The sequence below is a fragment of the Cheilinus undulatus genome, linkage group 14 (assembly GCF_018320785.1).
Source record: "Cheilinus undulatus linkage group 14, ASM1832078v1, whole genome shotgun sequence".
In the NCBI taxonomy this organism is placed as follows: Eukaryota; Metazoa; Chordata; class Actinopteri; order Labriformes; family Labridae; genus Cheilinus; species Cheilinus undulatus.
In genome coordinates this window covers 40,816,058-40,834,085 of record NC_054878.1, presented here as the reverse complement: position 1 = coordinate 40,834,085, position 18,028 = coordinate 40,816,058, and the positions used below count along the sequence as shown (strand labels likewise).

At 41.2% G+C, this 18,028-nt stretch overlaps 1 protein-coding gene across 2 annotated transcripts in view; it reads right to left on the bottom strand.

The window, feature by feature from the left end:
- Positions 1-18,028, bottom strand: part of ncoa1 (nuclear receptor coactivator 1) — a 115,380-nt gene that overhangs the window by 12,449 nt on the left and 84,903 nt on the right. The window contains exons 11-21 of one of the 2 annotated variants that reach the window (XM_041806124.1): positions 16,181-17,153; positions 13,619-13,846; positions 11,590-11,938; positions 10,061-10,243; positions 9,513-9,627; positions 9,210-9,378; positions 8,461-8,778; positions 4,514-4,615; positions 2,450-2,864; positions 1,839-2,007; positions 1,553-1,742 (exon numbers count right to left, since the gene is read on the bottom strand). In XM_041806124.1, coding sequence (XP_041662058.1) covers positions 1,553-1,742; positions 1,839-2,007; positions 2,450-2,864; positions 4,514-4,615; positions 8,461-8,778; positions 9,210-9,378; positions 9,513-9,627; positions 10,061-10,243; positions 11,590-11,938; positions 13,619-13,846; positions 16,181-17,153 — 3,211 coding nt within the window. The remainder of the gene's footprint in view (positions 1-1,552; positions 1,743-1,838; positions 2,008-2,449; positions 2,865-4,513; positions 4,616-8,460; positions 8,779-9,209; positions 9,379-9,512; positions 9,628-10,060; positions 10,244-11,589; positions 11,939-13,618; positions 13,847-16,180; positions 17,154-18,028) is intronic. The other variant, XM_041806125.1, reaches the window with a different exon arrangement.

The following is an 18,028-nucleotide window of genomic DNA, read 5'->3' as shown; positions in this document are numbered from 1 at the left end:
ACTGTGAGAAACAAGATTCTCTGGTCTGATGAAACCAAGACTGAACTGTTTTGGCTCAATTCCAAACATCATGTCTGGAGGAAACCAGGCGCCGCCCGTCACTTGTCTGATCCCATCCCAACAGTGAAGCATGTTGATGGCAGCATCATGCTGTGGGGGTGTTGTTAGCAGCAGGGACCAGGAGACTGGTCAGGGTTGAAGGAAAGCTGAATGGAGTGCAGAGATATCCACAATAAAAACCTGCTCTGTAGCACTCAGGACCTCAGACTTGGCTGAAGGTTCAGCTTCAAACATGACAACAACCCTAAGCACACATCCAAGACAGCATAGGAGTGGCTTAGAGACAATTCCGTGAATGTCCTAAAGTGGCCAAACCAGAGCCCTGACTTGAACCTTGTCGAACATCAGCGGAGAGACCTGAAAATGGAAGTCCACTGATGGTTCCCATCAAACCTGACTGAGTTTGAGAGATTTTGCAAAAAAGAATGACAGAAAATCCCCCAGTCCAGGTGTGCAAAGCTTCTCTGTCTTATTCAGAAAGACTCAAGGCTGTGATTGCTGCCAAAGATGCTTCAACTGAGGACTGAGTAAAGGGACTGAATACTGATGAATGCACTGCATAACACTATGATCTCTCCTGTTACATGCCAAAATATGTTGTTTCACCTAGGTGGTCATGTAACCTGGTACAGTTCATAACTTTTTGTTGTAAACAGTTAATTTAACAGTCAGTGTTTTATTATGAAACCACTATTACAGGAAGAAAACGAGATATTTTACTGTCAATTGCAGAGCTTTAAAGACAGAAAATCAAAATCAGCCAAAAATGGAATCAGCAGATTAGACATTGAAAATCATAAATTTGAATCAAAGAAGTTTCAATTAGTGCTTCTCAAATCTTAAGTCAACCTTTTAAAAAACAAGTAAAAAACAAACAAACTGAAGCTTTCATGATGGACTTGAAACTTAAAATCCAGCACCTTTCACAAGATTGCTGCATACTTTTAAAAATCAGATTTCAAACTATATAAAGACCAAAACAGAGAAAAAGGAGAACTCCTTTTGCACTGCAAAGCACTGTGCTTTTCCTGTCTTCATCGTTCCACAATTAAAAGTAATTCTCTGAAGACACCTTATTACTATAATTTCACCCTGCCAACCACCTCTTGTGTTATTAATGTTGAAGATATATTTCCTTGATCTTGCATTTCCTCATCTTCTCCTTTCCTGTTGTTTACGATTTGTAAATATGAACATTAAACGCTGCTGTAAAAGCTGAAGGGAATTGTGAATTATTACCTGAATAAAAATCCATAAAGAAGAAAATATAACACTAGCTTAACAGTGTTTGATTGCTTTGATTAAGAATGTAGACAACTTATTCAAAGTGCTGCTTAAAATATGAGACCTTTTAACGGGCAATAAAAAAGATTCTTTAGGACATTTTACAGCCCTAAATTTTGAAACTTAAGTTAAAACTTTTAAAGGATCCACAGTAAATCCAGGGATAATGGACAACAAAAGTACAAAGAGATGGTTCAAAACCACTCACCTGCTGGTCGCTGCAAACTGAACCAACGTTGCTGAGGTTACTGTTGCTCATGCCAACTGTTTGCCCCATTGGAGGTAACGACGCGACACCACCCGAGCTTCCGGCCATGGAGACGGTGATGCTCATATTGTTGTACACCCCCTGCTGGCCAAAGGCCTGCCCTGCGCTCTGTCCTGACTGACTGAACAGGCTGCAGTACAGAGAAACAGTTGACAAGGTTTTATTATAGTCCACATATTAGCTAAACAATGATATATAATGTCAAACAGCGTTCCGTTTGGCTCACCTGTTGCTCGCCATGCTTGTCTGTTGCCAGCTCTTCATGTCTGGTGACTGGTAGCCAGGAGGCGGGGCTTGCTGGAGCAGAGGACTCTGGGAGGTGGAGTTCTGAGGTGACAATAATGGGCTGGTCGGGCTCATCTCGGGAGGGAAAGGTGGGTCTTGCTGGACCAAAGCTTTGGAAAGAGAAAAGTGAAACAGTAAAAACTGGTTTATACTTCTGCGTCAGCTCTACGCCACAGTTACCAACCCTGTTGTGAGCATACTTGTGCATTAATGTGTCTGCGTAGCTCTGAAATAGTCAGGGATGCGAGTTTGACGCTTGTTATATCCCCAGTATCCAGTCCCACAACATAATCTGCTTGCTTGTGTACAGGAAACCTCAACAACTAAAACCAGGTGCTGACTTGTATATCAAATAGATCACTGTTCATTTTTGCAGCTTTACTTTTGAGGCCTTAAACCACCTGTTACTGTCTGTATTTGTATTATTAAGGTTAAAGTTTTGCTAATTATCTAAAGAAACCCAATCAAACATTGATTTGCTGTTATAGCATACGATTTAGTCCAGTTTTTGGTGAATGTCTGTGAGTACTGATTGTGTTTTCATGAACTCACCAGACCCTCCAAACTGCTGAAAGAGGCCCTGCTGCAGCGAGGAGTTCACGTTACTGTTGAACTGACCCTGCACGCCGCCCATCAGCGTCTGGTCATTCAGAGGAACTCTAGCGGTCAGTTTGTTGTCCAGAGGGCTGAAGTGACTCGGTGAGGTAGGGGATTTTCCCGTCATTGGGTTGTACCCTGCTGGGAAGTTGAACTGCTGCTGCTGTTGTTGCTGCTGCGGTTGAGGCGTTGCTGGGGGACCTTTTGGGACTCTGGCGGTTCCGATGGTCCCGACGGCTCCTGTTGGAGCCCCTGCCATGTTCTGTCTCATCAGCATGACTTTCTGCTGGAAAAGCTGGCGCTGGCGGTGTTGGATGCTGTAGAGTTCCCGCTGACGCTGTGCCAACATCTGGGCATTCAGCGGAGGCTGCTGAAGGAAGGACAGGAAATTTGAAAAATACATCAACGGTGAAAGTGCAAACTACGAAAGTCAACGAGACATACTGTGCCTATAAAAAGTATTAACCCCCTGGATGTTTTACCCTTTTATTATTTCAAAAGTCAAAATAATTTGGCTGTTTGACAAAAGAAAAGCCCCCTTCAATTTCAAAGTGAAAACAGATTTCTACAAAGTAATGCCAATTAGAACATATGTAATATAAAATAAGTGACTGTATAAATTTTCACCCTCTTTAAAGTGACTGACCTAATTCAACAGGTGCAGCCAATTGGTGCTAGTAGACTTATAATCAGTGAAATGGGGATGACCTGAGTGCAGTGAATGTGTCTCAAGTGACTGTAATAAAAAGACACCTGGTTCTGGAAGGTACGGTCACTGATTAATCAGTATTCCTGGCTACCATTACACCATGAAGGCAAAACAACACTGCAAGCAACTCAGGGAAAAGGTTACTTAAAATCCCCTGGACTTCATTTAAATCCATCAACAAAAAATGAGGGACTATGGCACATGTGTAAATCTGCCTAGATCAGGCCGTCCTCACAAACTGAGTGGCCATGCAAGAAGGAGGCTAGAGAGAGAGGATACCAAGACACCGTTGACTACTCTGAAGGAGTTACAAGCTTCAGCAGCTGAGATGGGAGAGACTCTACATACAACACAGTTACCAGTCAACAAGACAACGAGGTGAACATTCTGGAGTGGCCAAGTCAAAGTTCAGACCACAGTCCTTTAGAGAATCTGTGGCTTGAATTGACGACTTGCTCTTGCCTAACCACTAGGCATCCTGACAGAGCTTGAGCAGTTTTGGAAGGAAGAATAGAGTAAAATTTCACATCCAGATGTCAAAGCCTGATTGAGACCTATCCACACAGACTCAGTGCTGTGGTTGGAGCCAAAGGTGACTACTGAATACTGACATGAAGGGGGTAAATATTTATACAGTTACTTATTTTACTTTACATATTTCTATTTGATAGACATTACTTTGTTGAAATAACTTTGACACATACAAAGTTTTGGGGTATTTTTTGGTCTAAAAAGCCAAATTATGTTGACCATGATTGATATATAAAATCAGTAAGACGGTAAAATATCAAAGTAGGTGAATAATTCTGGTATTCAGAGCTGGTTTATACAGGATCAGAGACCACCTCTGGTGCTTGATCCATATTATATTTTGATCAAAACAGGGAAAAAATGTTTCATTAAAACTGCAGCAGTCTGTATAAAACTGTGGACGCCTCCTTTAATTGTGTTGGCTGTACATTGATTGAGTCACTAAATGAACACTATGCAAGTCAGCTTTGTGCTGCAGTAACCTTTGACTGTTCACTGAAGTGATTCATCTAAAATCACGGGTGAGAGGAAACATCAATATTTACAAGATGTAGAACCAAAACAACAATGTAAGAGCTGCTGAAATGCTCTGTAAAGCTGAAAGAACTGATATCTATTTCTGAGTTCATAATTTCAAATAAACCTTAAGAGTTATTTGATCCACAGTAAGGATAAAAATATTGATTAAAGACACTTAGAGTGTATGTTTCAACAAGTTAGTTCAATCTACAACTGATACTATAGATGAATGACGATTATATGCTGCCACTGTGACTCACTTGTGAGGGCATTTGAGGCTGTTGGACCCCCTGGCGAATCCCAATGTTTACATGTTGAGCTCCTGCTGGAAACTGATTCATGCCTGCCATCCTGTTCTGGAGCTGAAACGGAGAGAAACAAAGAAATAAACAGAGGTTGTGTGAGAAAAGGATGAGTGATAAAGGATGGAACAGAGGGAGGGAAAGAAATGAATTGTACGAAGAACTGACAGGCAGAGAAAACACGACAGGAGGGATAGAAACAGAAGAGCAGAGTAATAACGTGGAGAGGAATCAAGTATTAGAAAAGAGCGTGAGAGGAGAGGGAGGTGGAGGGTTCTCTAAGAGCTTTTCAATCAGTGTTTAAAAATTGAATCATAGGAGTCACTTGGATTCATACAGAAAAATTCAGCAGTAAGGTATTAAGTGCTTTTGATGAAAGCTCTGAGCAAACGGGCTCTGTTTAAGCAATTTAGAGGAGAGGTTCTCTACTGGAGCTCTTTTTAGAGGGATGTGAATGAGCGCCTGGAAGAAAATCTATGATGCATGGAAGCCCTAAGCAGACATACACCCATTTATTTTATTATTCTCCGTTTTAACATGATCGCAAATAAATTTGGGTTGTTTTCTCAAGTTCTCTACTATTATTTTCTCTTTTATCGTTGAATAACATCACCGGGTTTCTCATGATAACGTCTTCAGATCACTGTAAAAAAACTAAAATTTACATGTTACATAATGTATAATAGAAATGCAGGGTAAATGTATGCATGCATGTTCTCTCAGGGCGAGTTTAAGAATGCATTTTTGTTTTGCTCTTTTGTTCAAGCATGTTTTATTACATCTAAGGTCTGAACTGAAACATTAAATAAATTTGAGTGGTTGAAATTTTCAGTCACAATTTCTTATTAAGGAGGCAGTGATGGAGTCTGAGGCTGCGGTCTAAAAAGGCGCCCTGTTGACAGAACAGTTCCTCTTGTATCATTGCTGACTGCAACCCTTACCTTCAGCAATATGTCTGTGCATCTATTTATCTCAAAAATGCATCCTTTACATTGCAGGAAACGGTGCCAAACATTCAACAATTCAGTTCTTCTTATGTTGTAGCTGCTATCAGTGTGATTTAAAGCAGTGGTTCTCAACTGGTGGGTCGAGACCCAAAAGTGGGTCACTGAGCTGTTTTTAGTGGTCCCGTAGGTGTTTATGGAGACAAACTACATGTTAAAGTCTATGACCTATAGAGGGCCAAAGCCAAAATACATTCACACATTTCATTTTACTCTTTTCTCCATGATAATGAATATATTTATGTCATTTTCTTGAGATCTAAACCTATTCAACTTCTTTCCTAGGCAATACAAAACTGGCTTTTTTGCTTAAATGTTTTAGTTTCTCAGAATTTCTAGAAAAGATCCAAAATGTACACCATATCATAGGAAATGGAATAAAATACAATCTGTGCATGCATATCAGATACGGGTTTCTATAATGACGTGCTTGTCCTATCTCTTCCTTTGGTCACAGTATATTCCAATGAGATACAAACCTCTGCATTCATTGTTAAATAAATCTGAAATGTTGAAAATTTTAGGGTATTTGGGTCAGGGTCTTTAAAGCATTGCATGGATTGGCACCTTTTAATCTGTCTAAATTGTTGCACCAACATGCTCTGGTCAGAGCACTGAGGTCAACGCACCAAATGCTTCTTGATGTTCCTAGATGAAGTCTGAAGGTTAAGTTAAGTCATACTTTATTAATCCCTGAAGAGAAATTTACAGTTTACACTCTATTGTTATACATGCTACACACACACATTGGCTGAATTACATGCCAATACACATACACAAACAGGATCCCCATGGACATGCACAAATGGAGAGATGTCAGAGTGATGACATCATTGGAGTGCTGCCGTGAGCTGTTGGGGGTTCAGTGCCTTGCTCAAAGGCAGTTCGGTAGTAATTCAGGAAGTGACCTGGCACCTCTCCAGCTACTAGGCCACAGTCCAGATATGGTCTGACCAGGACTTGAACCGGCGACCCTCCGGTTCCGAGCCCAAGTCCTCCCAGACTGAACTACTGCCGCCCCTGCTGGTGATGGGGTGTTTGCTGTGGCTGCTCCTAGACTGTTTACCTCTTAGCATTAGAACTGCTCTACAGATAATTTTAAATCTTTGCTGAAAACTCACCTATTTGCACTGGCTTTTAATACAAGTTGAGCATTACATTTTGATATGTCTTCTTTTTAGTTTTGCTATTTCATTGTGTTTTTATGAGTCATTTATTGTGCTTTTATTGCTTTGCTTTTTAAGCACTTTGGTCAATGAAAGTTGTCTTTTAAATGTGCTATATGAATAAACTTTTGCTCGATCAGGAGTTGGTGGGTCCTGAGGCCAGGTCAGTTGAGGATCACTGATTTAGAGTTGGATTGTTCTAAGTAGCTACTGCTAAAAAAAAAAATCTGATATGGATTTTTCATGATAAAATCATTTAAATGACATAACAACTGAGATTATTATTGTAAAAAATTGTAAATGAAAAGTGTTTCATTGAATTAACAGAGCTATGTGAGCTACAATTAGCAGCGACTTGGTCCAGCTGCTTATGAACTAATACAGATAATATGCCAAATCAGTCATTGGCAAATTACCCAAATCAGCATTTTATTTTACCAATCATGGATAAAATTACTCAGTTAAAAGTGTGATCCTTTAGCTCCACTTCAAGGTGTGTTTGTTGTCACTCCCCATTTTCCCCAGATATCCTGACCACAACACAGACACAGTGAGAGTACAGCATTACTTCCTGTTTTCCTGCTGCCTCTGTGTTGCCCTGTGCTTTCTTGTGTTGACAGAGCTTGAGCTAAATTGTTCGTTTTGCTTCGTTATTTTGGTTGTGCAATTTTAAAAATTCAGTACTGGTGTTAGCCCTGAAAAAGCAGTATTAGTTGAATCCTGATTTACAGCCAATCCTTGGACCTCAAATTACTGCTACAACCTGCATTTGTTAATTAACATGGACTTAACACAAGCAAGACATCAGTTTAGCCATGGTAAAGGAGATGTTAAGTCTCTGCTGTGCCGGGCTTAGGTAATAGCTTGCCATTCCAGTGAAAACACTGACACTTGCTCTGACACGAGGAGGTGGGGCTCTTTGGTCCCAGACTGGTGCAACATAGGTATGTTTTAGAGTAGAACCTGCAGATTCAAATTGTATTGCTTTCTGTTGCAAATCACTGGATTTAGCCCGATTCAAGTGCCATTCATGCTTGCGTAAAACTTCTGAAATGTCATGAATTAATCTGGGTGATCTGCGTGAGTGAATGCAAACAGCAAAGTCGACTTTAACCCTGAAGTTTCTCCACTAGTCCCCAAGTATTTTGACCTCCCCCAACCTTCTAATGCCCAACAGACAAATCTCCTGCTAGGAGGGACAAGACTGAACAAGTAGGTCAAGAAATCTTCAGGGTGTTATATTTCAGCATTGCATGTGTGCAAAGGACTTCAATTTTTTTTCTACCCAAACCACGGCTGCTGGTTCTGTGCAATATTACTTTTCCATATCTGGCCTTATCATAATAACTATCGTATGTAATATCCCTTTTCTTTATTATCATGCAGTTTGATCAGTGTGGTCGATAACAAAAACTTCCATAAACAGAGACTGGGTCTGTGTCTGAACTGTTAACACCATAGTCAATAATAGCATTAATGTTGTGCTTGGCTTACTATGTCACTTCCCCTTTTGTAGCTCTATATTTCTGGCATGTTTTGTTTTCATTTAAGGCTTAATCATTTAATACTTAGTAGTAATTACTGTTTTTAGTATAACACCTCCACTTGATACTCTTGTGCTGCTTTTTGTATCAATATTAGAGAAACGTGGCCTCAGATTCCTCTTTAGGATTAATAAACTCCCATCCTTTTGTATTATCAAAATAAAAAAGACCACCCCTCTCTGCATCCTCACCTGCTGCGGGCCCTGCAGTCTCTGCTGCAGCTGCAGGCGGAGCTGGTTGGGTGGCAGCCTGAGCTGGGTGTTCACCCCCTGTGGTCGTGCCATGCCCGGCCTCAGCCCTATGTTCGCTGTCCCACCAGGAAAAGCCCCCCGAGGAGCTCCAAACCCCAGACCCTGTGGCCCCACGGTGGCCAGCTCTGGAGGAAACTGAGTTTGAGAAGCTGGTGTGAACTGGGCAGGGTAGGTGGGGAGTTTAGGGTCCATTGGAACTGGGGAGGCAGTGGTCTGCTGGGCTGGAAAGTTCTGGGTCAGAGGATCAAAGCAGCCGCCCTGAAAAGAGGACCAAAAGATGTGTAAAAGGTGGTTCTTTATTGAGAAGGATAAAATATTGCAGCCATTTCACTTGAAATATTTTTACCTCTACAAAAAATCTAATCTTGGATGATTTTATTTGCTTACAAATAAAAAGAAAATTTGCACAAAATTTCAATTTTGTCCAGCACTCTTCCTCCCTAGCATCTTTGATTTTTCAGCTGCTGAAAAAATCAAAGATGTCCCCCCCCCCCCAAAAAAAGAACCTTCAAAAGATACTATCATCTTGGCTTGCATTTACTGTGATTTCAAAGTACCATTTCACAAATCATGAAGAACCCCTAGTCTTAAATTCTTCTCAGGCGCTAATGTTCTCATTACATGCTACATTCCCCTTGACTTGCATGGTAACACAAATAGCCTAGATCTCTCAGGTATGACATACTTACCTGTACCAGTTTGTCAATCCCCAGAGCTTTATCCAGCTCAGCCAGTTCACTCTCATCAGTCCCACTGAGGAAGGAGACGAGCTGCTCCAGCAGCGCTTTCTCATCGTTTCGTCCTTCAGGTGTGGTCGGAGGGCCGAGGACTTCATCCAGCGTGCAGGGAACACACTGTCTACTCACACAAACAGAAATACAATACAGCAAAATACGGCTTTCCTTTCACTTTTTTTGGGTCATTTTGTACCTAAAACTTTAAGTAGAAAACTATAGTAGAACAAAAAAGGTCAGGAAAAGAATTATACGTACTCTTGAGGTGATGCCAAAGGAGCCTGTAAAGGTGTTCCCAGACTGTCAAAGGTCAAGGTGTCAGAGAGGGCCAGAGGCTGGAATTGAGAGTCTCCCACGTCCATCTTGGATAGGCCTTTTATCACAGTTCAAATAAAGAAAATGCACATTTAATGCCCTGCCTTTAGACTTAAAAGAATCAGATTCATTAGTTGTTACTCAATATTAGAACCTTCTTTTAGAGTTTAAAAGAAGAAGCTTAAAATCTAGTTAAATCTTGCTTTTCATGCCGTATTTCCCCCCGAAACACTGCAGCGCCCTTTTCTGCAGTACAAAGCAAAGCTTATATGATCATATGTGTAACTGAATACGGCCTGACCACACCCAGTGCTGATAATGAGTGTGGTCATTCCTGTTCAAGTATTCAGACTTTCAGCCTCTAGAGGTCAGGTGAACAAAGCTTTCCTGCTGTAGACGGTTTTGTGTCACATTACGAGAGGACATAGTTGCCACAGTTTTCACTTCTACTGCATCCTGAGGACAAAACATGACGGTTGGCTGTTGCGTACCAGTGCTTGAACTGAAGGGGTTGATAACTTCTGCCTCTGTAAAGGGGCTGCTGTCTTTTGGTGTCTGGAAGGGGTCTCCCTGTCCTTGGGCCTGTGTCTGGCCTGGAGTGGGGGGGCTGCAAAAGTCAAAAGATGACTGACTCTGGAGGCTGCAGCCGGAGGGAGGGCCGCCATCACTGAGCCCTGAGGAATGAAACACAAGACAACATGAGGAATTATGATGGGGAAAAAGGGAGATGGCAAGTTGCTTAATAGTTTTAAGCTCAAGTATATTTAAAAAGGTGTTGTGTTTACATGGAAAACAAGATAAAAATGACTGGGTACTTTATGACCACTGAAGAACTAGTTTCAGATTCTTGGTATTTGAAGGACTAAAAACCTACATATTCTCTCTCATTATTGACACTTATGGCAGATAAGACGCTGAGATTTTCTTCATTTGCCACAAATGAGCGCAAGAACTTCAAGTGAATAATTCTTAAACTCAGATGCCAATTTTGAGACTTTTATGCACAAGAAATTCTGCACAGATGTTTCATGTAGGTTGGTTAAGACTGCAGTGCCTGTTATCAGCCACTAAGGGGCTTCTAAACCTACAAGAAAATGTAAATAAATGAACGAATAAATTAAGAGACATGCCCTGATCACTCCACTGTGGCGGATATAACTGCTACTACTACTAAAAAAAATACAATTAATGTCTCAAAAGGTAGGTAAAAAACTTTAAATGTAAAAAGGAATAAAACATATATTTCATTTTATACTGTTGGATGTTGCTTATATTCCCAGTTTTACTCACTGTACCTTGAAGAACTGAAAATTTACCAAGAAATTAGTCTGTTGGTCTTGTCTTAAACTCTACAATCATATTCATGTATATTGCCAATATTCAATGTCAAAATAGGCTATTTATAGCTCAAATAGGCTTATATTTACAGCTGATATAGACCAATATTTACAGCTGATATAGGCTGATATTTACAGCTGATATAGTCCGATAACTGAAGCTGAGATAAACAGATATTAACAACCAATACAGGTGGAGTATTACAGCTGATACAGGTCAGTATTTAAAGCTGATATAGAAAGATATTCACTGCAGAAATAGACTAATATTTACAGCAGATTTAAGCAGATATTTACAGTTGATATGGGCAAATGTCTACAAATGACCATCTGATCTGACCATATCCATCTGATATGGTTGATATTTCAAGCTGATATAGGGCAATCTCTATAACCAGAATTTAGTTATCAATATCAGCAGGATTTTTTTTACATCCCCATTTTTAAACTATATTCAACTGCCCATAAAGTTCTATTTAAATTGACTTATGAGTTTTTTATTCGCATTATTTCAACGTGTCATTTAGATGGGCTCCACTGCCTCAGTAAAGTAGATTAAATCAACTCTGTGCTGTATGAATAAAGCAGCCATGCCTAAATATTGCACTTCAGAGTCCATAGGTGGTATATTATGCTTGACACTTCCTCTCTCTCTCTCTCTCTCTCCCAGGCTGAAACCGTACCTCGGTTAGGAGTGCCTGGAGGCTCTCTCTTCACATTGACGTTGCGGGGAGCGCTGGCCTCACCGGACTGGAGCTGTGTGGGCGATTGCAGTTTGAGCTGGGGGGAGGGGGAGTGGAGCTGCGGTGACGGCGAATGCAACTGAGGAAGGGACTGAGGCTGGGACAAGGGGGACTGGAGCTGAGGCACGGGGGACTGGAGCTGAGCTGGGGGCTGGGGGGCCGGAGAGTGTAGCTGGGGGCCTCCTCCAGGGGTTGTTGAATCCTCGCTGCCCTGCTTGGCCCCACTCGGGCCTCTCAGGCCAGGCAGCAGCTGGGTGAGAGGGTCCATGTCAACAGGGCCACCCGACATCTAAGGGCGGGAAAATGAGCGCAAAGCAGAAACACATGAAAGGGGATAGAGAGAGGAGGACGAGGATGGAAGAATGAATGGTGTAATGGAGTGAAAGAGTAAAGAATTAAAGAATAATGGGTGGCAGAAGAGAGGGGGGCAGAGGATCAGTGACACAGAGAAGGGGAGAGACAAAAGGTTAAAGGCCAGCGAGCTTCAAAGGCTGCAGCTGGTAGCTGAGCCCACAGCGGAGACAAAGTCCAAGAAAATAAACATCCAACATGATTTACAACGGCTGTCAGGGAGCTGCCAATGCAGCAGCAGCGCTCAATAGAGGAAAATACCCATGCTTAATTGTAAAATGTTCTTTCTAACAGAGCGCTGCTTTAAATATGAAAGCAGCAGCAACATCTATACATCATAAAGCACATTTTAATTATTAGATTGTTACAGTTATGATTTGGTTTGTCATTAGGGTCCGATGGGGTCAAGCTGGATCAGTCTGAGTCTGTTATTTGGCTACACACTACACTGATATGTCCATTTTATTTCACTATTTTTGATCTCAAGCAAATTTGAATACAAGTAACACACATTCAAGAAAAAGTACTTCAACAGCCGACTTAAGGATATACTCTCAGTCAGTGTATTCAAATATAGAGTTGGGCACACATTTGTTAAACTAACATCTGCATAACAAATTTATCTTTTTAGGTACTAATCGAGATACCTTGGACCTCATGAAGAAGGCCAAATTACTTTGCATGAGGTGACACTGTCTAAAATGCAAAAAAACCCCAGATATTTAGACATTGTGCTGGAGTTTGTCTGAAACTTTTGATCACTGAAATCAATAAATTTTTCAAAACTTGGACTTTCATTTTTTCTGTTACTGTATCAAAACCAGTATAGAGATTGTTTTTTATTTTTATGATATCAAGATAATGATTCTGGTATTTCATATTTCCTGTTGATGACTCATACTTCAGTTGGAAACTAATTCCCCCTTCAGTAAACGCTTCCATGAATTACGATGTCCCTCACTGATCACATTCATGGACATACAAGTTAACTCGCAGTTGTGAGTCATCACTGTTTGTGCTTCAATGTTCAGGACCTTCAGCACAAAGTGTTATAGTAAACACCCATCAATACACAAGATAAATCCCTACCTAGCTTCCGGGTCTTTAGAAAACAATAAACATGGAAATTATATTAGCATTGTGCTAGATTTTTCGCAGAGACTGTAAGAGAGATGTACCAAAAGACTGAAAATTTCAAATCATGTTGTTTGGGGTGGATGTGAAGTTAAGCAAGAAATACAAAGTGTCATTCATTCAGTCAGTTTTCATTCTATAGTGGTGTAAAGCCTTAACATATCAATTATAATACTGTTTAAATGCAAAAAAGTTGCAAAAAATAAGGATGAGCACTGATAAAGATGATTTTGAGGCTCAGCACCACTCACACAAGTTTCCAATGATCATTATTATGCCACAAATCATAGGACAATTACAGTTGTGCATTAAATGAGTTAGCAGTCTCGGAAAGTGGAGCTCATGTCTTTAAACATTTTGAATCTAAATCACTGAACTGAGCATAAAACTTTCTGCAAAGATACTTTTGAGTGTTCAGATTTAAGATTACGACAGACTAGTTCTGGTTGTCAAAAAACGATCACAACATTGATATCAAACATACCGAGGAATCCCTGCTGTCTCTGCGGCTGTCTCTACGGTTCTCTCCTACAGGGCTTGATTTGGGGCTCATGCAGGATGGGCTGCTGGAGACTCCTGCAGGTTTTGATGCACCCACTGATGGAACAGCAGACCCCGTACATGCTGGCCCCTCTCCACTGGATCTCTTCTCTACTTTGACTCTAACCGTCTGCAGGCTGAGAGCTGATGGAGGTGGCAGGTCTCCCAAATCCTTGAAAAAAGAAAGTTTCCGAACGTGTCCAGCCAAACAAAGACAAACAAAACAACAAATTAGTTAAATACCTAGCAAGGTAAATAACTAGCAAGGTAAATAACTAGCTAACAACTCAGGGGCTAACTAACTCACTGGCCAACAAACTAGCTGGCAGGCTATCTAACTTACTAATAGACTAGCCAGCTAACCAACTAACTAACTAGATAAGAGCTAACTGGATAACTAATGAGCAACAATACTGACTTGTTAACTACTTACCTTACTAACAAACAAGCCACCTAACTCTTTAAATAATTGACTATCTTGCAATCTTTCTAGCAAAGCTGCCAGCCTGCCATAGATAATCGCTAGATAGCATTACCTAACCTCACCAACCAGCCAGCTAACAATCAATCTATTTAACTTGCAAACTAACAAGCTGGCTCGTTTATTTACAAAACATCTGGGTAACTAGCAAACTGGTTGACTAACTAGCTAGCTAATAAGCTACAAAACTGACTCAATAGCTGACTAACTAACCAGGAAACAAACTACTTAACTAACAAGCTGTCTAGCTCAATAACTAACCAGCTGACTATCTTTGCTGACTAGCTACTTACTAGCTACCTAACTAGATATCTAACTACCTTAGAAACCTACTTAACAACCTATTTATTAATCCAGCTAATGGCCTAACTAACAAAGGAGCTAGCTCACTGACTAACAAGATGGCTAGCCCATTAACTAACTGACTGACTGACAACCTAACTAGCTAAAGGTAGTTAGCTAAAAAACTTACAATCTAGCTAACTAGACGCCTAGTTTACTGTATCATCAACCGACAAGCCAACCTCGCAAAGAAACCAGATATCGATTTATCTGACTGACAAACTGTCTAACTAACCACAAAACCTGCTAACTAGCTTACTTATAACTATCTAGCAAAAATTTTATCAACTTAATAGCTAACCAACAAGTTGACTAACTAGCTAGCTCAGTTACTAGCTACACTCTTTATAACTAAATAACTACACAACCAACTACTTAACTTGCTTCCTACCTACCTAACAACAAAGCCTATAACAGGGCTGGCTAGCTAATTAATTAGCTAACTAACTAACTAGCTACAAAGACGACAAACTAAAAAAACATACTTACTAGCTAACAAGCTGTCAAAGTCAAAAAGGCTCTTTCTAACGATCTGGCCAGCTCATAATCTAACTAGCTATTTAACTTACTACAAAACATACTAGCTAAGTAACTAGCAAGCTAGCTAGCTAACTACCAAACTGACAAAGAAGCTTGTTCCCTAATTAACAAGCTGGCTTGCTCATTGACTAACCAACTAACTAAAAAACTAACTTACAAACTAACTGACGACTTGACTGACTACCTAACTAGTCAACCAGCTAGCTAGCTAACTACAATATGAGCTTGCTAAACAAATAGTAAACTAACTGCCAAACTAAATAAAAAAGGTGACTGACTAACAAAGAAACCACCTAGCCCATTATCTTTCTAAGTATGGCTAACTAACAAACTAACTTAACTAGCAGGCTTATTCACTAAATAATAAGCTGGATAGCTCATTCACTAACCAACTAACTTACAAACCAACAAACTGACAATTCTGACTGACTAAACAGCTAACAACTAGCTTTGTAACTGACCACAAAACTTACTAACTGGGTAACAATTAGCTAACTAAATAGCTAACTGGCTAACTAACAAAAGAAATGACTTAACATGCTAGTTTGCTCATACACAAACTATCTATATAGCTAACTAGCTAGCTGTCTAACTCATTTACTAACTAACCTAGTAGCTAAGTACCTAATACAAAACGTATCATCTAGCTAGCAAACTAACTGACTGACAAATTAGCTGACTAACTAGTGAGCTAACTTGCTGACTAGCTATCATTTAAGGTTTCAAAATAGAACTTTTAAAAAGCTATAAGAAATAATTTGTTTGAAAACAAGAATCTGAACAAAAATCTTCAGATTCTGAGAAAACATGTTTTTAAAGTTTCAGGGTGGAGGCTATAAGAGAACATTTAAAAAACAGGAAAAAGCATGCATGCGATATTTCAAGGTGTAAAATTAAATAATGAAAATACCCCCAAGTGCAACATGAAAAAATAGTATAAAAATCAGAACACAATTTGACCAAATAATAAAAATGCTTATAATTAAATATAATAATGTTAAAAATTTTGAAAGCATTTAAAAAGTGTGGTGATACAACACAGCAAAATTGAAAAAAAAATATATGATGATATTGTGACCAGAAAAGTTATGTACATATAATGCTATAGGAGGAAAAATGAAGGAATATGAAAAACATATTTACCTTTTCGTCTGTATCTAGAAGAAAGCGGAGCAGCTGATGGTCCTGAGGCTCTCTAGAGTTGGATTTCGGACCTGCTGTGGCCAGCGACGGACTGGCAGGCGGCTCCTTCTTGATCTCCACTTGGTTCTTGTTGGTTCCTTCCTCTGAGGTGGCGGTGGTCGTGTCGTTGGGGCTGCTGTCCTGAAGCAGCCGGTGCAGGATCTTATGTCGCTCTGTCAGAGTGCTGTGTGAGGCAGGGCACTGAGGAACAGGACGAGGGTTTGGAGGATGAGGTGATGAGGTGCAATGGGTGCTGTTGTTGTTTGATTCTGCTCCTGTCCCATTGCTTTCCAGGAGTGGATTCGGTCTGGGGTTTCCCAGCGGTGAAGCAGAGGGAAGGGGGGCTTTAACAGAGTCCTCTCCCCCTCCTTCTCCGTCCTCTAGGGGTTTTGCAGACGGTGGCTGAGTAGGGGTGCCGGTGGGGGTACTGGCTTGTCTCTGAGGGGCCGGAGAGGACAAGGAGAAGGACCCCGCTGACCCACCATTGGCGCCACTACTACTACTATCACCACCAGACTGCTGCCTGTTCAGGCTGCCTCCGCTTAGTGCCCCAGTTGGGGAGTGGAGGCTTGGTGTGGAAGGAGAGAAGGGGTTCCCCGATATCCGAGGACTCCCTCCCGACCCAGGACTGGCCCGTGGCATCCTGGGTGACATAAAAGAGGTAGGGGTGGCTGTGAGTGGGCTGCTCAGAGGAGAGGGGCTGTTTACCTGCTGGGAACAGGTCCGGTTGGGCGTCAGGTAGCCTGTGGGTGTGGTTGGGTTGTGTCCGTGAGAGGAGGCGTTGCTGTTGTTGGTGGCAGTGACGCCTGAGCCTTGAGTCCAGTTGCTGCCGGGAGTAAGGGAAGGAGAGCGGGAGGGAGTCTGGGCAAGGCTGCCGAGGTTGGGTGGAAGGCTGGGGTTAGTGTTTTCCTGAGAGCTAGCAGTGTTGTGTTCCCTGCGAGAGACAAAGAAAATGTATGTAATCATATTTAGAAAACAGAATTTTTGCAAATTTGTTATAAAGAAAAAATGAAATATCACATCGACAATAGTATTCAGACCCTTTACTCAATACTTAGTTGGGGCACCGTTGGCAGCAATTATAGCCTTGAGTCTTTTTGAATATGGAACAATAAACTTTGCACAACTGGACTGGGGTATTTTCTGCCATCCTTCTTGGCAAAAACTCTCACTCAGCTATCTTAGATGGTGACCATCGGTGGACTCCAGAGATGAGTGATAGGATTCAAGTTAGGGCTCTGGCTGGTCCACTTGAGGACATTCAAAGAGTTGTCCCTAAGCCACTGCTGCATTGTCTTGGCTGTGTGCTTAGGGTCATTGTCATGTTTAAAGCTGATGTCCTGAGCGCTGCACAACAGGTTTTCATTGAGGATATCTCTACACTTGACTCCAGTCAGCTTTCCCTCCACCCTGGCCAGTCTCCTAGTCCCCGCTGCTGAAAAACACCCCTGCAGCATGATGCTGCCACCACCATGCTTCACTGTTGGGATGAGATAGGGAAAGTAATGAATGATGCCTGTTTTCCTCTAGACATAATGTGTAGAACTGAAGCATAACAGTTCAATCTTGGTTTCATCAGACCAGAAAATCTTGTTTCTCACAGTCTGAGAGTCCTATGGGTTCTATTTGCAAATTCTAAGCAGCTTTCATTTGATTTTCACTAAGGAAAGGCTTCCGTTTTGCCACTCTGCCATAAATCCAAGATCAGTGGAGGGTTGCAGTGAAGTTTTTCTTTCTGGAAATTTGTCACATCTCCACATAGGCTCTCTGGAGCTCACTCAGCGTGACTGTTGGGTTCTCAGTTACCTC